Below are 22,280 nucleotides of genomic sequence, written 5' to 3' on the forward strand. Positions count from 1 at the left end.
CTTCTGCAAGTGCTGGAATCTGTGAAAAAGCTGAATCTTTTTCCAGGAGAGGGGCATATAGATTCAGTGTCCTCAAAAGATCTTCTCTGTGTGCTATAAAGGTATTAAAGATCCAATATTAAGGTGAAGAACTTTTTCCATGGCTAATGACTGCCAAGTGTTTCACAACCAATTTAAGATATCACAGTTTTAAGTTCTAGATCTAACCCCCCTGTTTATGAAGTCTATGGAGATGAAGGAGATCTGGATCACACGTCAAGATGAGGGAGAGTTAGATCTGCCTCTGGGAGCTGAAATGAGACCTCCAGCTCACGAGATCTGAACAACTTAACAGCCTAGGCCAGGTTCAGACTGGTGACTCAAAAGTGAAATTTTTCTTACAAGATCTGTTATTTATAGGAGTATTATCAAAGTCCACAAGATAATTCCCATGCTTACAGTCTTACTGTCTCAAAAAAACTCAGAATAGACAGTGCATCTGAGCACAGAGAGGTTAAGTGCCTTGCTTGGGATCAGACCATGAGTGGTGGATAGGGGCGATAATTGTGGGGTCTCCTGTTTCTCAGTTCAATATTTGCTACATTTCCAGCTGTCAGACTTTCCCAGTTTTTCTTAAAAGATCTGCTTTCAAGTATTGATTTTTATTTTTTACTGTACAGGATGTTCTTCCCAATCAACCATAAACAATAACAAAATTTAAAAAGCTTCACGAGTTCACAGATCTGTTAATTGAAGCAGCTGTTCCAAGTAACCTGAATTTCAGGCTTCCCAGTGTATGTGGTGCTCAGCATTTAAGGCAGAAATTATCTGTAAGCAAAAAAAACCTTTTACATCGACAAGCAGTTCTGAAATAACTATGACATGTGGCTGCTGTTATCTGATGGCACTGAATGGATCCCTCTTTCTGAGCTCAATAGAGCTTTTGCCCCACTGAGCAAGTGTGGGAATTCCCACATGAGTGTTGCCTCGTGAGACCCTCAGTCATTTTTTTTTTGTCTGAGCTACTGCCTGGACATGCACCCCTTTCTCTCGTTGTAAAATTTTTTTCTAAACACTACAGGTTTTCTCCTTTTTCTCTTGCCTCAGTAGCCCCTCAACAGCACTTTTCAGAATAAGAAAAAAAGATGCCTATGCCTAAGAAGCCTACAATCAACAGCTTTAAAGACTGCATCTGCAGGCACAATATGTCCATCACAAATGGATACAGTCTGTTACAAGTGCCTGGGGCCATACTATGGCTTCACCAACTGTTATGATTGTGGCCAGATGTCTTCTGGGACCAGTGCTGGTGCCAGAGTGTCCAGCTGCCCTAGCCAGTGATGTCATGATGATGTCATATTCCTTCATATTCTCCCCCCTCCCCCCCAAGTCACAGTGCTTATGTCGCCAGAGCTCCTTTACCTCGCCGATCGAAGCATACCATATGCAAGACCTACAATTTCAAACCTGCCACCCAACTCTTTCGTGTTAAAAAGAATAATGCCCTCACGTCCAGCATATTGCCTAGTCCGCATATTGCTTCGCGCTAGCCCTGTCCGGGGCTCAGAAGAATTGAGCCTACATGAATGCAGAGCTCCCAGTCATCTAAGCTCCTTTTCGTCCATGAGTTCTGTGCATGGTGAGTTGAGCAGGGGGTGCCATCTCTAGGGCTCCCCACAATGTGGATGCTGTGTTGGGATCCAAGCAGATCAAAGAAGCAGTGGGACTCTGATCCTTTGGCTTCATCAGATCTCAAAAAACAAGTGTGGGGTTCCTTGGTGCCATCAGTGCGGGACACCAATGCAATGGCTAAGCAGAACCTTCTGACTCTTCAAAGCTTGGGGGACTTGGCATGGTGACGAACATGGATCTGGAATGGGCGGTGTTGTCAAAGCCCAAAGACTCAACGTGGTTGGTGTCATCGATGCAGAACAGTCTGGCACCATAGATCATTGACACACTCAGCGCCTTGGAAGCATCTGGGACCACTGCTGCCATTGAAGTACCGGGCACTAATGGTACCATTGACACTTATGCACCAGGTGCCAGAAGAAAAGATTCTCGTAGTGCTGTTGTCATGGGACCAGCGGAGCTGGCACACCATGCGGAGTCCTTGGATTTAACAGCATAGACAGGACCAGGAGGTGATTCGTTTCAGGTCACCTCATCATTTGTGGCTGATTCCCATGCCAATCTCCCATCTTTTCCACCAATATTCCAAACCTATGGGACCTCCAATGATGTCTGGGAGAGGCTTGCAGTCCAGAGCATGCTGCTGGAAATCCCATTTGGCCATCTTACTCTTGAACTCCTGCAGATCCAGGAGGTCCCGTTTGAGCCACTTCATGGAGCTCAGGGGAAGTATCCCAGAGTGATGAGCTGATACTGGTTTTAGAGGAGGATATGACTTCACCAATGGCACCACAGGATCATCAGTCAGCAAACTGGATGACGGGGTTCCTCAAGAAGATCTATACATCCCTAGCAGCTAATGACAAAGAAGGTGCAGAGATTTCAATTATCCCAATATTGACTGGGTAAGTGTAACATCAGAACATGCTAGAGAGGTATAGTTCCTGGATGGAATAAATGACAGTTTTAAGAGCAACTGTTTCAGTAACCGACGAGAGAGGGAGCAATTTTAGATCTAATTTTCAGTGGAGCACAGGATTTGATGAGAGAAGTAACGGTGGTGGAGACCGCTTGGCAATAGTGATCATAATGTGATCAAATTTGAATTAATGACTGGAAGTGGGAGAGTAAATAAATCCATTGCTCTAACACTAAACTTTCAAAAGGGAAACTGATAAAATGAGAAAAATGATATTAAAAAAAAATGAAGGGTGCAGCTACAAAGGTTACGAGTGTGCAGCAGGCATGGACATTGTTAAAAAATTCCAACTTAGAAGTGCAGTTCAGATGTATTCGATGCATTAAGAAAGGTGGAAGGAAGGTCAAACAATTGCCGACATGGCTAAAAAGTGAGATAAAAGAGGCTATTTTAGTGTTATGACAGTCGGTCGCAGACGGCTGTGACCGATTCAACTCACGTCTTGTGCTGCCCTGCTTTCCTCTCCGGGTCTACTCACGGCTGGAGCTAGCCGCTACCACCACATACCTCTGGGATCCTCGTGTAAGCCGGGACGCTCCCGCCACCCACCCCGACTCTGGAACTTCGTAGGTACGTGCGCGAGCACCACCGGGCCCCCCTTTGAAGGCCCAATGACGGGAACCTCGGGGGCGTCTCCGACTGATGACATCACCAGGATGGGATTCGTAAACACTGCCTTCACCCCTTGCAAACCAACTTTGCAACGAGTTCCTTCGCTACTGGTGCTGCTCCTGTCTCCTCGGACCATGGTTCCTGTTTCGGACCTCCCTGCGACTCTCAACTCTGGCTCGGGTACCCACTCCTCGGGGGCCTGCTCATGCTCCAGTTGGAGACTCTGTCTCCAGGCTTCCCCCGCTCCTCGGGCTAGCCCTGCACCTTCCAGAGGTCCTGTCTGCCGGCCTCCCTACACATCGGGGTTGCCCCTCGAACTGCCTTACTGCTTTGGAGACTTGACTCAGCGCTTCCTCGCTCCTCGGGGCAGTGCCTACACCAATGACTGTACCTGTGCTTCCCCCGCTCCTCGGGGCTGTGCCTACATTCTACACCAGTGATTATACCTGCGCTTTCCTGGTCCTTGGGGTAGTGCCTACTTTCTTCACCAGTGACGGTGCCTGCGCTTCCCCGCTCCGTGGGGCAGTGCCTATGTTCTACACCTGTGACTGTATCTGCACTTTCCCGCTCCTTGGGGCAGTGCCTACATTCTACACCAGTGACTGTACTCTGCACCTCCCCGCTTCTTGGGGTAGTGTCTCCGTTTCTCTATCAGAGACTCCTTGGTGCGCGGCCCCGCTCCTCGGGGTTGCTGACGTCATTACTTCAGAGATTCGACTCGGGCTTCCCCGCTCTACAGGACAGTCTACATCATCACACCAGAGCCTCTCTCGCTATGCAGCCCCGCTCCTCAGGACAGTCCTTGCTGTATTCCTCCAGAAGTTCCTGTCTTGCGCTCTCCGCTCCTCGGGGCCTGCCTAGTGCTTTCCTGTTGGAGGTTCCTGCTCTGGTACCTGTATCTCCAGTTCTGCCTGAATACTGTGGGTTCCTCTCCGAACTGTGTCTCTTACCCTGCTCCTCGGGATCCCTCACAATGCTATCTGTACAGGCTCCTGTGATCATGTGGCTGGGATGCAGGTCGCTCTATTCCTCTACCACTACTACTATTTCCTGCTGCAGCTGACCTTGCCTCCCGAAAGTGAGGACCTGTGGGGCTGCACCCCACAGGTGGTATCAACCCTCACCTCGGGCCAAGAGGCCACAAAACCCACAAATCTTAACATTTAGCTAAAAGATCTTCATTCAAAAATTGGAAGACGAATCCATCAGAAGAAAATAGGATAAAGCATAAGCATTGGCAAGTTAAATGTAAGACATTGATAAGACAAGCTAAGAGAGAATTTGAAAAGAAGTTGGCCATAGAGGCAAAAACTCATAATAAAAACTTTAAAAAATATATCCGAAGCAGAAAGCCTGCGAGGGGCACTTAGGGAAGATAAAGCCCATTGTGGAAAGACTAAATTAATTCTTTGCTTTGGTGTTTACTGAAGAGGATGTTGGGGAGATACCCATTCCAGAGACTGTTTTCAAGGGTGACGAGTCAGATGATCTGAACCAAATAATGGTGATGTGGTAAACCAGATTGACAAACTGAAGAGAAGTAAATAACTTGGACCAGATGGTATACACCCCAGGGTTCTGAAAGAACTCAAAAATGAAATTTCAGAAATATTATTATTAGTTTGTAACCTATCAATAGGATAAGACCCATCATGGTCACTTTGGATGAGGAGCATAAAACTTGTCATCAAACATTCCTGGACATGGAAGAATGCAAACAACTCCTTATTTGTTCTATCTATGAAGTTTTTGATTCAGCAGCAAAAGGATTAGCTGCCTCTTTTTGATCCCAAAGAATAGCATGGTTGTGGGCCAGTGGCCTACGAGAGAATGTCCATGATAAGATGGTTGACATCCTATATCTGGGGGATAATCTCTTCAGAGATTAGGTTGGGGAGACCATAGCTCAAATTAAAGAGCAACATGCAGTCCTCCAACCTTTATCGACTTCCATCAAATAACTGTCTGTTCAAAGATTGCCATTCTTCTCGAATAAGAGATAACTCTTCCAATGATGCCCCTTCCATGCATATCGGCATTACTGAGCTCCTCCAATGCAACCACTACAGCAACTTCAGGCCAAAGGATGCCTGTGTGAACAGCGTCAGCCAAAGACGGTCCAACAACCTCAGGCTAAAGTGGGAGTCAGTTTTTTGACGAGAATAGAACCTCTCACCCTATATCTTCTGGGGACATGGGGAGATAGGGGGCAGGATTCATCTATTCCCCTCAGAATGAAAGACAGACACCAGAGACCACTGGGTACTCAAAATTGTGGAATGTGGGTTCCATTTGCATTTCTCCCACCTGCCAGCAATACACTGCTGTTTGGCCTTCAATTCACATCCATCATTCAAACAAAGGAGGACAAGCTTCTTCATCAACAAGTGATAAAGAGAGTCCCTCCCTTGGAGTGTGGCAAGGGCTTTTACGCCTGACATTTTCTTATCCCCAAGAGAATGAGAGAACTTAGACCCATCTTGGATTTAAAACAAATGAACATGCATCTGAAAAGGGAGACGTTCAACATGAATTCACCATCCTTCCCTTCATCTAAGCAGATGTGCACTCTGGATTTGAAGGATGCATATGCCTATATCCATATACACTTGCAATAGCTCAGATTCACAGTAGAGGGACAGCAAGTTCAACAGAAGATTCTGCCCTTTGGACTGTTGGCAGTGCAAGGGTGCTCATGAAGTGCTTGGCAGTGGTGGTGGCATGCCTTTATCATTAGGGCATAAACACTTTTCCCCACCTGGATGACTGGTTAATGACAGGCCCTTCCCAGACCGGAATCTTGACTTTGCTACATTAAAAGATTCAACTGCTGCAGTCTTTGAGGTTTATCATCAACTTCACTAAGTCGAACCTAGTCCTGATTCAGAGAATATAGTTCACTGGAGCCTGGATAGATTTGTTCAAGGAAAGAGCATTCCCAGAAGATAGGACAGACTGTCTTTGTGCCTTTGTGCAAGACATATTGCATTGGAACTGGTCCATGGCTTTATTGAACACTAGTCATCCTCGGTTACGTGATGGTCACAGTCCATGAGGAAAAGTTTGCTTGTCTTTACATGAGGTCTCTTCAGTGGGCCCTTCATTTGCAATGGGATCAACTCCATTAACCCTTGAAACATCCTATCAAGGTATCAGTGAAGATAAAGACATCCCTTCAGTAGTGGTTGGATCCAGGGATTCTCAAAATTGGTTTCCATATCAGGTAACACTGGTGACTGATGCCTCCATCAGGAGTTTGGGTAAGCACACAAGGGTCTACCAAACACAAGGGATGTGGTCATTAGCGGAATGCTGGTATCATTGAAACCTCTTAGAACTCCAAGCAATACGCTGTGCCCTATATGTATTTGCTTACCTTCTGCAAAGAAAAAGAACTCTAATTCAAGCCAACAATCAAGAAGTAATGTTTATGTCAACAAATAAAGTGGGATAAATTCCTGGATTCTCTGCCAGGAGGCCCAAAGAATTTGGGTGTGGGCCCTCATTTATGGAACCCACCTTCAAGTGATATACCTCTCTCGGATGTCCAACACCCTGGTGGATCATCTCAGTTCAAATTTTTGACCTCAGGAGTAGTTGTTGGACCAGAACGTGGCAGACAATCTATTCTTCTTATGGGGTTGACCATCCATGGACCTGTTTGTATCAAAGAGCAACCAGAAAATCAAGAAATTTCGCTTCATTCTTCCAAGTGAGTCCAGATTTGCTCTGGATGCTTTTCATTCAGTTGGGATGTTAATTTACACTACGCATTTCCACTGCTACCATTTGTAGTAAGATAGCCAGGACTATTCAGATGGAGATTTAAGACTGGGTGAAAACGATCCTCATTGCTCCAGTGTGGCCCAGACAATTGTGATTCTCCTACCTAGTTCAACTCTTAGACATCCTCCAATTCAGTTGGTTGATTGAGCTTTTGTTAATCCCTTGATGAAGGATATTTTGATTTCTGCAAGGAAGCCATCAACAAGAAAGCCATATGCTTTTAAGTGGAAGAGATTTCTCACTTGGTGCCAGTCAGTATCCTAGATCCATCTACCTGCCACCCTAAGGATCTGCTTTGATACCTGTTTGCCATGTCTTCTTCAGGTCTTTGTACTTCTTCTTTGAAGGTGCATTTAAGTGCTATTGCAGCTTACCACCTATACAGAGAGGGAAAGCTAATCTCCATTCATCCACTAATTTAGAAGTTCATGCAGTACCGTGGGATCTTAATGTTGTCCTTGCACAATTGATGAAACTCACTTTTGAACTATTAGACTCTATTCTGCTAAAGCTCCTCACCTAGAAAGTGGTGTTTTTAGTAGCAGTCACTTTCGTGAGAAAGGTCATTAAGTTGCAAGCCCTGGTCACGTACTCAGCTGCAATTTTTTCACAAAAGAGTGGTGATACACACTTACCCAAAGTTTCTATTGAAAGTTGTTTCCACATTTCACATCAATCAAGCCATTGTCTTGCTGACATTTTTTCCAAAACAGCATGCACACAGGGGTGAGAGAATTCATTTATTGGACTGTAAGAGGACAATACCTGCAGAAAACTCATCCATATTGGAAAGTGTCTCCTCTGAACCTAATAGATGGGAAAGGAAGTCTTTGTTGAATTGGCTAGTAGACTACACTGCATATTATTATCAGTGACTGGCCGTCAGATTACAAACTCAGTCAAAGCCCATCAAATGAAGGCCATGGCTACCTCAGTGACTCACCTAAGAGCTGTGTCCATTGAAGACATCTGTAAAGCTGCAACTTGATTGTCAATTCACACCTTCATATTGCATTACTGTCTGGACAAGAAGCAAATTAGCTTTAGGTAAGCAGTTTTGAAGTCCACTCTCCACGGGAGGCTCCAAATTGCTTTCCAGAAAGTGCTCCACTTGCAGCCTTCAGCTTGGTACTCCCCATGTGTCAAGACTAGTTCAGCCCTGCTTGTTGATGGAGAAAGCTCTTACTATAAACAGGATTCTCTGCAGACAGCAATATGAATTAGCCATGCTTAATATCTGCCCGCCTCCCTGGATAGTCAACCACCCAATTAAAGCTAAGCTCTACAATTGACTGAGAGGATTACAAGGCATCACTCATGCGGGAACTCATGCACAAGCTCAGTGGAGCAAAAGCCCTACTGAGCTCAGAGAGAGGGGTCTATTCAGTGCCATCAGATGACATCACTCAAGTGTCATGGCTAATTCATCCTCCTGTTCTCTATGGAGAACCCTGTTTATGATCAGAAAACTTACTTTCTCTGATCTTTGGGGTTAAAATGTGGTGCTGATCAGTTGGCTAAACTGAAGTGCTATGTTTAATACACAGGGCCCTACATACAAGAGAGAGGCTTAAGGTCCCCACAGACCTCCCTGAGTAGCCCAGATGATTTAGATATGTACCCATGATATCCAGAAGCTCCTGGCCAGCTGTGGAGTGCAGTTAGGGGTATATCAAGCAAGTGTGCCAATAGAATGAGAGGATGTTTTGGGCTAAACCTAAATTTGAAAACTTTCCACCATCATATGAAAAGAACAGTTTTAAAGAAATGCAACTACAGAGTAAGACAGCTTCCACTGCATTATAGAGCATTAACTGCCGAAAGGAAAACCAATCTGAGTCCATGTGAATACTCTAGTTGTAAAATCCAGAAGTACACACAGTGCCTTAGTCCAGTGTTTCCCTACCCTCTCCTGGACGCACACCTAGGCAGTTGGGTTTTCAGGATTGCCACCATGAATATGCATGAGACAGATTTGCATATGCTGGGTCTCCAATGTATGCAAATCTAATATATGCATATTCATTACGGATATCCTGAAAACCAGACCAGTTAGGTGTCCTTCCAGGAGAGGGTTGGGAACTACTGTCTTAGACTATGACACGCTAGCAGAATATGCAGTTTCTGCTGCTGTTGGTACATTTCTGTATCTTGTGATCCAACCTTTGAAAGATAGGAAGCATTTAGATGAATTTAGCAGATTTGGTTGCTTGTAGTTCGGATTGTGACACACTACAATGGAAAACCTGCACCTCCCAAGTTCCAGTGCTTTGATTTGCAGGCGTTTGTTCCCACCAACCCACCACCACCTCCTGAGAGGCTGGAGGCAGAGTTTTAGCTAACCTTCCTCTTGCTTTTTTTCCACAGGGTCCCTATGAAATGCCCTCAAAAGTCTTTGCTGCCCACATCCTAAGTCTGCGCCAGATTCTCTTCCGTTACTGGGCTCGGTGGGGTAAATGGAATAAGTACCAGCCATTGGATCACATTCGCAAGTACTTTGGTGAAAAGATAGCATTGTACTTCGCCTGGCTTGGTGAGTACTGCCTCCATCCCAGCAGCCACTGCTCATTACTATACAGCCCCCAGCCCCGTAGACCAGCCCCTGAAGTAAGTACAAACATCTGTCCCTCAGCCTCAGACACGCTCTGTTACTGTTGCTGCATTCACCAGGTGAAGAGAGGTAGTGAGGGGTTGGTAGCATTCACACATTCTGAAAACTGGTGGACTGTGGAGAGGAAGGGGAACCTCATTCACTAACCTCTCGCATCTGGATTACATTACAAGTGAAAAGAAGTTGGTGATTCTGAGTCCTTAGTGGACATATGTTCACATCACAGAGCATAAATAGCAGTGAGGTAGTCTCAGCTGAAGAGAATAACCATTTCATTAGGACCCAGGACCAAATGATTCTGCGCTCTGAGGACCCTGATTGGTTTGGTTTAGAAGGGATTCTGTTGGCTCCCAAAGTCCTAGTCCACCATGCACTGAATAAGACTCAGTCTTCAGATGTTTTGGTGGTAGGGGCTTGGAAGGGACCCCTCGTATCACAGCTTGGAAGGATCCAGCTGATTCTGGTGCTTGTCCGACTGCCCTTACCTCCTTGGATTGCAAGAGAGCTGTCACCTTCTACATGGAGTAAACTTAAGCCTTTTAAAAAAAAAATGGATCCAACTTTGTTTCTTCTGACTCCAATGAAACAGGAAATACAGTGATAAATCACTTGATTTCTAATTGTTTAGCAGATTGTATCTCTTCCTGTTATGCCTAGGTAGATCTGACCTTAGAGGGACATATCAAAGCCCATAATGTTAGGTCATGGTAGCATCGGTCATCTACATAAAGTTATCCCCATGATGGGCTTTGTTTACCCAAATATTATGTTTCTTCTATGAGTTGAGTTTTCATCATGTTTCCTTTACAAGGTGTATGCTTTTGGAGATTTAAGATTTTGAACAAACGAACATTTACATTTTTATTTATATAGATGTATGTAATATGTGAGATTTATTAAAAGATGTAAATTGGTGGATTAGTTTTGCACATAGCATGATGGGAATGAACCTCATTCATTAGTGAGGATAAGTTGGGTATGAGCGCACTCTCTCAGATTTACTGTTAGTGCACTTCTTAATATGTGCCTTACACTAAAGACAATTTCCATATTGAATTCCAAGGATGTAATATATACAGACAACCTATCAAAGTGCGCTTGGAAGTTATTTTTTATCAAGTTAGTGGGGCCCGAGTCAAAAGAACTTCCAAGTGCGCCTGGACTGGTGCCACTGACTTCTAGCACGGATTATGTGTCCAGACTGGTGTAGTTTATCCTTCTCTTCTGTTAGCAGTCTGCTGCTTTCTTCTCTCCGACTGTTTTGTCCTGGTCTTCTAAATATTCATACTCGGCACTCTTCTTCTTAAACCGTTGAGCATGCAGCGTAAATCGCTCTCTGCCTATTTCAGTATTAGGTCAGTATTTCAGAGGATGAGTATCAGATTCACAGAGACCATCGCTCCCTTTTATTTAAAGAGGAAATGCACATAAGCAGGAACCTTTCACTGTGTTTGCAGCTTTATCATTTCTATCCACTGTGTTTTTATTTCATTCTCAAGTAAGTACCACGGCACATTAAGAAATAAGCCGTCCCTTCTCTTTATTCCACATTTTTAGTAAATGAGGACAAGTCACCGAAGTAAGCCTGCGCAGGAGACTGGCAAATGTTGGAAGGAGACTGTGTTGGATCCAGAATTATTCTTGCTTTACAACCAAGTTTATGTGTGACACAGAGTGAGAAGTGAAACTATTAATAGAGTTTTTATATCCAAAAATAAATTACCATATATTGCAGTCTACTAACTTTACAATCAGCCACCTACTAAAGTACAACTAAAGTAACCAGTCTCTCGTTAAAAAATAAGAAATCCCACATGCTGAGACCTCAAAATAAACCAAAGGATCACGCTCTGATTGTATCACAAATGCTATGCTCTACACTTTGCTTCAGACTGATCTGTTCTGCTTCGGCCTGCCCACTGCTTAACTACCATCTGCTGTAACTGCTAGCAGGTATTATATAGTACAGTTTCTAACTTTTCACTGTATTTGTGCAGAGCAAATGCTAAAACTCAGAGAAAAAGGCATAAACAGAACCCTGTGCTTCCCTGTATAGTGGCATAGTGCCACTGTGCCTTGGTTGGGCCCTATTTCTGTGGTTACGGTTAATGTTACGTCGCTCTTGTCCAGCTCTGAATTATTTTTGTGTTTCTTTCTCCTTCAGGTTTCTACACAGGGTGGCTGTTGCCAGCTTCTGTAATGGGGACCTTGGTCTTCTTGCTGGGGATTTTCTTGATGCTGACTGACACGCCAGCGTAGGTACCATGTCAATACTTCCTGTCCTTTTTTTCAGCTCTAGCTGCCTCTAAATCTCACTTCGTATCTCCAAAGCTGTCTCTCTCCATTGCTTAATATTTCTATTTCAACATATTTCAACCAGCCTGTGCGTGTGCAGGTAAATAACTATAGCTATGTCTGTAGCTATTCAAAATGAATTAATAAAACCAGTGACCCTGTTTATCATCGAATTGTACTATTTGGGCTTCTGCCTTGCTGAGATACTGCAGTGACATGCCTGGGAGTGCCAACTTTCACATGCTATATTTGATAACATTTTGGGATCGGCAGTACTACTAGGGACATGTATTAATACACTATTGAGATGTACTAGATAGGATGACTATAGCTTTGCTTGTGACCCTGTCACAAGATATTATGACAAAAGCTGCAATTGAAGGGAATCTAGACCTTCCTGGGAAAATGTACCGTTTTCAAGGGCTGGCTTTTATCTACGGGGTGTGGGATTTATTTCCCTCCTTTGAAAAGGCACACATTTTTAAACTTCATATTGGAATGCATGGGACTGACCGCATTTTGTGGAGGTTCAAATGTAAAAAACTGACTTTATTTCAAGTAAGGAAGAGGATTTATCCCTGTCAAAGAGCGACATCTGTCAGCTCTAGTGGCCAAGAATCATGGATGCTCTAGGGATGGGTACAGAAGCCAGGCCAGCAGTCAGATTTCTGATCCGATGGGGGTGGGAGGAGAGCTGTCTGTGTTAGAGGGATGGGTGCCCTCCCCAAAATCATTTTCACCTACATATAACCCTAGCATGCGTCCTCCATTTTTCAGAAAATACTGTCATCAAATAATGACTATGAAGAAGAAGAATTATAGAAAATGCAGGAAATCAAAGTTAGAATTCTGCATTCATCTTTTGATAAGTATTTCCTGAGGGGCAAATAAGAACATGATGCTTCCTGATGTGTGAACAGTGTCACCTCTCGGGAAGAGGTTGGGACCGCAGTCCTGACATTACAGTCATTCAAGGGGATATGCCATACTCAGGAGTGAAGGAAGAGAGGGTATTTGCTTGTTTTTTGTTGTTGTTTTTTTTTTTTTCCAGGGGAAGAGGAAATATTTCTGCCTTTTTAGTTGCAGTAATTCAGTGTGGCAGTCTCTCTCTCTTTCTGTATCTGAATGCAGCATAATGTATGACAACTGCCAAAGTGCAGTTTCCAGAGCTGCAATGGGGTCTTTTTTTTTTTAGGGTAAGCCACATACAGATAATAACCAGAAACTGGAATTATTTTCTGCAACACATCTCATGAACATTCAGTGTGCAGAGCCTGAAAACCAAACCTGTTTGCCTCAGAGATGATGACCTGGGCAAGTCTACAAAATATCGAAAAGCCAGTCTCGGTGAAGTGTCCTGGTGTCCCCGGTTCTCTGGCTTTGGCCATCAGGGTGAATTTCTCTCCTCCTTTCTTAGTCTCTCTTACAGCCCACCTCCACCCAGAAGCGCTTCTCAGGCATCTGTCAGGTGATCCAGGTGTGGAGGTGGCTTAAACAGAGTAAAGGATTCTGCAGGTGCAATTTTGTTAATTCTTCTTCTCCCCCTCCTGTTCTCTCTCTCCTCTCACTTTCCATTCCCGCCCTCCCACTGCCCTTATTCTATTTGCTACTGTCTTTCTTTCTTTTCTCTCTGCATCCTTCATTCCACCATCTCCTCCTCCATTTTCTCTCATTTTGCTTTGTCCTCTTTCTCCTCGCCCTGTTTTCTTCTCCTTTATTGTGTGTATCCCCCCCATTACAGTATGGAGATCTGCAGCATGGAGGAGGAGTATCTCATGTGCCCCGTCTGCAAGGTTTGCCCCTACTGGAACATCTCCAGCATCTGCACCACCTATAAGGTTAGAGCTGGGAGTGGGGGAGGGGCTGTAGCAGGGAGAGTTAATGGCCTCCATCAGCTTACAGAAAAGAGGGTGCCTCGAGTGACAGTGGTTGGTGATGTAATGTGGGTGCTGTTGCCTCCTTCAGCCTTATTTTAGTCTTTCATCTCCATTAATATATATATTTAATTGAAATCCCAACACACCCTCGGTAATTGTTGCAGCAGTGGCCATAGATTAATGGGACACTGCTAGGTCTGAGATCTTTAGGATGGTACGGATAGGGCCCCTGTAATGCAGAGAGCGTGAAAATTCCAGGCCTGCACTGTGGCCTCTGGGTTTGCTTCAGTAATCCTGGTCAAATGCAATTAGTGCAGAATGTAACTAACAGCCCAACACATTTGTGAAATCTCCAAAGTTAGTTCCCAGTTCCTGGATTTTGTGAAATACCCTTCAGGTATTTCACAATAAATAATTTGAACTAAAATTTGAGTAACTATTGACACCAGACATTCCCCTGATGCAAACACTCGAAACATGAATTCATGTCGGGAGTTTTAATACTTGGACATGTGATGTTAGTGCTTAAAGATAAGTAAAATGTTTTTTGAAAATGTACTTGAAATAATTTAAAGTATAATGATAAAGTTCACTTGATGGAGTTGGTACACTGACAATTCATCTTTATAAAAAACTATTTTAAAAAATGGACCAATGATTACATCTGCTACGATCCAAACACTCGAAAATTCATAAATGTCTAGGTTTGGCTTCTGAGGATCTCGGTAGAACCATTCAGGCAGGAGCCAAGCTATGGACCTTTTCTACCCAATCGGGAGAAGTGTCTTTCAGTCCACAAGCTTGCTTTCCCCCACTGCTGCCAGTTGGAGCAACTATTTTTGTCTGGGGACCTCCTGCACCAGAGGGTTGCTCACTACTTAGACCCACAAGAGCAGCAGAGGCATGAAAGAATGCTAAAACGTGTTGGGGTCATTAGGAGAATTTCTGGGTCTTCATGAGATGTCACTGGGAGCCTGAGTCAACTGCCGTACTCCTGGATACTGTAGCAGTGATTGTGCTGGGGATGGAGGAGAGAGCTCAATCAGCTGAGGGGATAGATTGCTGAATCCCCTTTTGGTGAACTGGCTATAGATGAGGGGAGACCTGTTCTAGTCATGCCTCAAAAATTACTCGAGGCTATTTTGGAAAACCAGTCTAAAACTGGTTGTGTTCATGAGCGTTCAAGAATGGCATCCAAGCTTTCTGTCCAGGCCCAAACTTTAGAAGGCTATAAGAAAAAGATTTCAGTGCTGGAGGAGCAGGTTTCAAGAAATACTATTGTACCTGGCCTTCTGGTTGTTTACCAGAGACAACAGGCTGCAGATCCAGCTCTAAATAAGAGATGGTACCCTGACTATGTGGGCATTATGGTTTGCACTGACCGTGGAGTAGAAGGACCTCTTGAGGGATAGAGTTTTGCCTCTAGTGTGGAAAAGGAGGAGCACCTCCAGGAGTTGCTAGTTGGCGTGAGACAGTGAAGGGTTCTGGGGGATAACTGTCTCAGAATGTTCTCATTCTTTCATCACAGCAACTGTAGAAAATGTCCTGCCTCTTGGCAAAGTAGGCCCTTTTGTTGGAGGGAATTACAAGGATATGATGTTCTGGAGACCTTTCCCAAACACTTAGTGCAGTCTGCAGAGCACTTTATGGTGTGAATCCAGGTATCTTGGATGACACTGAGGGAAGAAAAACAGTTAACTAAGTACTGTTATTGCTGCCAAAGTAAAAATCACCCTCCAGGGCTGGGACTGGAAGATGCAATTCTTCTTTTCCAATAGGAAATTCATTATACTGGTCAAAATAATTCCTGTTGGTTCCTCATCTGAAAACTGTACAAGGGATTTTGTTGGAAGATAATGTGCTCAGTGATAAAGTATGGATGATACAATGTCTTTATATATTTATTTATTTATTTGTAGAGTTTTATATACCGTTATTCGGTAGAGCCATCATAACGGTTTACAAAATATGCAATTATCATACAACAAAATGCAATTATCATAGTAGTTGGGCACAGTAGAGCTTTGTGAACAATATACATTTTTCTTAGTAGATGAATAACAGTAGAGTGTAGCTATTGCAAGGTAATTGTTGAGTTGATCTCAGAGTGTTCTTGGTAATATACAGCAATATGGTATCTTGATCTGCATGTAGAGTTTGAAGTGCCATGTATCCAGCAGTAGGGTCTTGGAGCTCTGGTTTCCCCCTCATAAAGCCTGTCTCAGTACCCCTGTGAGCTATTGGGCTACACATTTATCAAGAATAATATCTCCCATCATAAGATTGAACACTTAGAAAATGCTGTGAAAATGAAAAAGCTCTGATTCATAAACTTATCCAAAGTTTATAATGTGCTCTAAAGAGGCAATTCCTCCTACCTCTGAAGTTTACAGTATACCAACAATATAAAAGTGATACAAGTCTCATTGAACAAGGAGACATACTGAAGGCTTGGGTGGTTTCCAACAATACTTTTACTGATGAATTGTAAAATGCTGAAATAATTTTTACATTTGTTCAATTCACCTTTTTATGGTACAAATGCTTTTAGTTATATTTGTGACTTCTTAAACTCTACTTAAATTTAAGATGGTAAAGCCAATTGATTTAGTCTTTAAGTTGATGTTTCTCCCCTCCCATTGGTATAAGGCAAATGGATTATCCCACTCCCAAAGTTGGTGAAATGCCCAGGATGAAATGCATTTCAACACATTTATCCCCAACCTCTCCATGATGTTCTTCCCTCTGAATTCATTTGTCTCCTCACAGTACCTAAATAGCAACAGTGTTCCTCCTCTTTTCCCCTTCAATATCAGGATACTTCTGCAACTCCTCTTCCCTGTACATACCAGGATCAGTCCAGACTGCTGGGTTATACCTCCCTTCCAGCAGATGGAGTCAGAGAAAAGCTGAAAAGCACCCCCTAGATATACTGGTGTGCCACCTGTGATCCTTCAGTATTTCTCTGACTCCAGCAGATATCAGAGGGGCATAACCTGCGGTCCTGATCCTTGTCACATTTTCCAGATTGATAATTCATCTGACAGGTTTGAAAGTGCCACCTTTGACTAGACCAACCTTTATTGCAAAAAATAAATAAATAAATAAATAAATAAATCTGTCAGGTTTTTCTTTTCTGGCATTCAGGCGGTGCGGAGGCATATTTAAGGGCAGGCTAGGCAGGGCATTGCCCTAACGCCGAGTTACCCGGAGAATCTCTTTTGTCCGGTGACCCAGGGGGAATATTTACCGGTGGGCCGGTCACTCTCCCCCTTTTTCATTCCAGAGACGTTAACAGAAAATTCCTCTGAAGGGGGCTAATATTTTATTGTAGGCAGGGGAGTGTTTTACTCTGTTGAAGGGCTCTGATACATATTTAAAAAAAAAAAAAAAGAAAAAGAACGGACCTGTTACTGAGGGGGTCCCTCACTAATCCCTTTCAGCCCCAGCCTGTCGCAACGTCCCGGGTCTCCGGAAGGGGTGGATTCTTCACCTGACTAAGGCAGCTCATTTTGAGGCAGCTCTATATCGCATGCTTTTCTTCATTCCGCGGGCATCCTCCTGTACGGCCTGCGGGGAGTCTGAGGCGCGGCTTTCCCGAGAGGGCCTCTGCTCCCAGTGTATCCCTGGGGGCGAGGGGCCTTCTCGGCAGCCGATACCGGGACGGGGCTCCTCTCTACCGCGATTGCGTGACACGTGGCGAGTCCCGGCAGCTCGGGGGCAGAGGCCTACTCCGTCCCCGCTCGACGTGGGAACTGTGGCCATCTTGCCTGCGCCGAGCCCCGACGCTGACGTAGCCTCAGAAGTGGATGATTTCCCTCCTTCCTCTCCACCGGCCTTAAACCCTCAGCATACCCACGATTTACCACCCGATCCAGCTCCTCCCTTGCCTCTGCCTACGGGGGGGTCCTTAAAGAGGCAGCATCCATTTTCTTCCCAATTTGTGTTGTTAATGCATAGAGCATATTTAGAGGCTGAAGCTGACTGGGAAGAATCGCCTCTCCCTCCGCCTAAGCTTTTCAAGCCTGCTCTGGACCCTGGGAAAGTGGGGGGTCGACTCCCCCATCCGGAGGGGGTCGCCACAGTGGTAAGGAGGTCAGAGTGAGGGCGTCGAGCAGCGACGGACGCAACACTCCAGACATTCTTCTTTATGTGTTTCCTCCTTGGCCATTGGTGGGAAAGGTTCTAAGGCGCATAGAATCCCACCGGGGTCCGGTAATTCTGGTGGCTCAGGAGTGGCCAAGAAGACCATGGTTCGCGGATCTAATCAACTTCGTGGTAGATGGTCCTTTACGTCTGTGTCATCTCCCGAATCTTCTGAGGCAGGGTCCCTTATTTTTCGATCAAGTGGATCGCTTTTGTCTAGCGGCTTGGCTTTTGAGAGGATACAACTGAGAAAGAAAGGTTACCCAGAGGCCGTCATTTCCACTCTTCTTCGGGCTCGAAATACCTCGACTTCCCTTATCTATGTTAGGGTCTGGAAACTTTTTGATTCATGGTGCAGTGGGTTGAAGGTGTCCCCCACAGCGGACCACTATAGTACATATTCTTGCGTTCTTACAAGACGGCTTGAAGAAGGGTCTGGCGTATAGTTCGCTTCGAGTACAGGTGACGGCGTTAGGCTATCTGCGGGGTAAGATTGAAGGTTCCTCCATTGCGGGTCATCCGGATGTTGCTCGTTTTTTGCGAGGTGTCAAACATTTACACCCACCGGTGCGGGCGCTTTGTCCATCCTGGAGCTTGAATTTGGTTCTCCGTGGTCTTTGCGGTTCACTGTTTGAACCCATCAAGCGAGCCACATTTATTTATTTATTTATTTATTTAAACATTTTTCTATACCGTCATTCAGTGGGGACCGTCACAATGGTTTACATTAAGGCACATAAAAATGATACTAAAGAATATAAATTACATAGGTGCCAGTAAGGATCGGTAACATAGTTTGTAAACAAAATTAAATGGTAAGTGTAATGAATCCTGTCCATTTCTCATTGTATCAGTTTGGGATACGGGATTGGCTTTATCATTGTACTTTTATCCTTTACTGATGAACTTACAAATGAAACTTAAACTAAATAACAAATAAAACTTTACACACATTGATTTTGGTTATGGGTTTGTTGTTCAATTGTTTGTACCTGCTTTCCCCTGGGTACTATTCTCCTTTCTCTTTTTGATAAGCTTGTTTAAAGAGCCAAGTTTTTAGATTTTTTCTAAAGGTTTTGTTGTTACTTTGTAGTCTTAACTCCAAGGGCATGGTGTTCCATAGTATGGGTCCTGCCAAGGATAGTGCTCTTTCTCTTACTTGTGTTAGTCTTGCTGTTTTGATTGATGGGATAGTAAGAAGTGCTTTGTTGGCTGATCTCAGGTTTCTATTTGGGATGTGTACGCGAAGGGCTGTGTTCAGCCAATCTGCTTTTTCATTATGTATTAATTTATGTATGGTGCATAGTGTTTTGTACTGAATTCTTTGTTCAATGGGTAGCCAGTGTAATTCTGCCAGGGTTTCTGTGATGTGATCTCTCTTTCTTTTGCTGGTTAAGATTCTAGCAGCTGTGTTGAAAGATTTAACTCTCAAAACAGTGTTTCTCGTGGCCATTTGTTCGGCACGTTGGGTTTCCGAAATTCAAGCATTGTCATGTCGGGAACCGTTTTTGCGTATAACTGATTCGGGTGTCTCTCTGCAGACGGAACCTTCCTTCTTGCCTAAGGTGGTCTCGGCGTTCCATGTCAATCAGTCGGTTGAATTACCAGCCTTTCCGGAGGCGGATATACGCTCTTCTCACGGGCAGGATATGAGGAGGTTGGATGTCCAACGGACCCTTTTACGGTATTTGGAAGTAACTAATGATTTCCGTCTGTCGGATCATCTTTTTGTCTTGTGGAATGGTCCAAAGAAGGGGATAAGGCTTCCAAAACTACCTTTGCCCGTTGGCTAAAGGACGCTATTGCTTCCACGTACATATGTCACGGACGAATGGTCCCTGTGGGTCTTAAAGCTCACTCTATCCGATCTCAAGCGGCGTCATGGGCTGAAAGCCAGTGTGTTTCACCTCAGGAAATCTGCAGAGCGGCTACTTGGAAATCATTGCACACGTTTGCTAGACATTATCGGTTGGATGTCCGGGATCCGGCTCCGGATTCTTTTGGCAGCAGTGTGCTTCGAGTGGGACTCTCTGGGTCCCACCCCATTTAAGGCGGCTTGGGTACATCCCAGCAGTCTGGACTGATCCTGGTACGTACAGGGAAAGGAAAATTGGTTCTTACCTGATAATTTTCATTCCTGTAGTACCAAGGATCAGTCCAGACGCCCGCCCAAGTATTTACAATGCAGGAGAGTCCGCTCGTATTCTTTGTTGTTTTCTCTTTACAGATCATGCTGCTTTTCTCTTTACAGCTCGTGCTGCTTCAGAGTAAGGGCACGTGCGTTTGTGCGTTGTCTTGAGCAGGTTATTGTTTACAAAAAAACAAAAAACAAGCTTTGTTGGATCTTAAGGGATTCTTTGCTTGATCTAGTCATTGGTTGTTTAAAAAAAAAAAAAAGAATATATATTTCATTCTGCTTTGATATTGATTATACTGAAGGATCGCAGGTGGCACACCAGTATATCTGGGGGGTGTGTTTCAGCTTTTCTCTGACTCCATCTGCTGGAAGGGAGGCATAACCCAGCAGTCTGGACTGATCCTTGGTACTACAGGAACGAAAATTATCAGATAAGAACCAATTTTCCTTTCTCCAAATCGTCAGTAGCTGTTGCTTCCTGGGCACTTTTGGGGTCCATGCAAGCATCTTTCTCCCCTCTCTCCTCCTCCTAGCCAGTATGACTGTAAATCATCCTTCTTCACAGATTCTAAAGATCTGAGACTCCTCCTTACTTGAAGGAAATCTCTCCCATTTGATGGTAGAGCAGAAAATAAATTAACTTAATTGAGTCCTGACTTAAGGAAAATTCAAACTTAAATAAATAAAGGTAAAAATACAACATGGATTGGGAAGGTGGAAAGAAGCTCCTATTCAAATAAAAGGCTCCACTGAGGCATTATCTCAATATAGAAAATCAGGGGACAGCCAAGACATGCTGCCTCTACAAAAGAAACTACAAAATTCACAACCTATGACGGTGGTCTAAGTTTATATAGCAGAGGAACCTACCTATTACCAGCATCCACATGGAGAGCTATACCCTCACAAAATTACTATTCTGTCTCTTCTCCACACTAATGGACTATTCTGACTAACTCCTAGCAGGGGGCTGACAGGATCCCTATAGTTATTACAGTCCATTGTTTTTCTAAACAATGTGGTCATATAGCCCACTTCAGTCTTAATAATCATCAAATCCAAAAAGACAATCTGACAATCATGTGTAGACGCTGTAAATCATAAATATGGATCAATAATATTGAGCCAGTATACAAATTTATAAAACTTCATCTCAGACACTTGCCACAAAATGAATGTCATCAATATATTATTTCTATACAAGTAATGATGACTGGAATGGGTGATATACCATCCATGAGGCTTCAAAGTGACCATATATAAGTTAGCAAGTTCAGGGGGCCATATTTGCTCACATGGCTGTGCCTTGAATATATTGATACAGTTGTTTATCAAAAGCAAAATGGTTATTCGTCAAGGCTATTTCTAGCAAACATCTTAAAAACAGTAGGTATACAATGTGGATGTGGACATTGCTCTAAAAATGAGACTGCAAGTTCAATCGTCTTCTGTTGTGGAATGTTTGTACAGTATATAACACTTCCACATCTAAAGTCGCTAAATGAATGTTGGACATATTACCCTGTATTGTTAATAACAAGATAACTATATGTTGTGAATCCCAAACATATGCTAGTAAAATTGCCACAAACAATACCAAGAAATGATCCACAAAACGAGATAATGGTTATAATGAGGTCGGCTCAGTCTAACTTCTTGTCTATTTTCAGCAAGATGAAAAAAAATGGCATGCATAGATGATCTTTCTTCAAAAACACTGCTTCTTTTCCAGTAAGAAATCCTTGTGAAAATGCTGAATCAATTTCATTATAACTCACCCTCTGTAAAATAGGTGTCGGGTCTACAGAAAGAGGTTTATAGTATTCACAGTTAGATAACTGCTGCAATATTTCTGAGAGATACATATCACAATTCATCACCACTACTTTGCCACCTTTATCTGCAGGTTTTAATATGATCTGAGAGGATAATTGTAACTCACGTAATGCTGCAAACTCATGTTTGGTGAAATTGCAGTAGATCAATCGCTGTTTTTGTTTGATATCATGTTGTACCAACTGACGATCTTAATAGTAGATATTCAGGTCCTGGTGGACTCCAAGTAGAAGGGTTCTTTAATATGGAGGTGTTAAAATTGTCACCCCAACTCTAAGCAAAAAAATGTTTGATTTTTAAAGTTCAAATAAACCGGTGTAAACTCACCTACAAATTAAATGCATCCAACGTAGGTGTAGATTCAAATGATAGGCCCTTCTTTAGAACCTC

The 22,280-nt window shown here is 43.7% G+C and overlaps 1 protein-coding gene across 4 annotated transcripts in view; it reads left to right on the plus strand.

Annotated features, from left to right (window-relative positions):
• ANO7 (anoctamin 7) overlaps positions 1 to 22,280 on the plus strand; it is a 190,254-nt gene that overhangs the window by 91,669 nt on the left and 76,305 nt on the right. For all 4 annotated transcript variants that reach the window (XM_029617122.1, XM_029617126.1, XM_029617125.1 and 1 more), the window contains exons 9-11: positions 9,356 to 9,521; positions 11,764 to 11,854; positions 13,636 to 13,732. In XM_029617122.1, coding sequence (XP_029472982.1) covers positions 9,356 to 9,521; positions 11,764 to 11,854; positions 13,636 to 13,732 — 354 coding nt within the window. The remainder of the gene's footprint in view (positions 1 to 9,355; positions 9,522 to 11,763; positions 11,855 to 13,635; positions 13,733 to 22,280) is intronic.

Source organism: Rhinatrema bivittatum, chromosome 9 (assembly GCF_901001135.1).
Source record: "Rhinatrema bivittatum chromosome 9, aRhiBiv1.1, whole genome shotgun sequence".
Lineage (NCBI taxonomy): Eukaryota > Metazoa > Chordata > Amphibia > Gymnophiona > Rhinatrematidae > Rhinatrema > Rhinatrema bivittatum.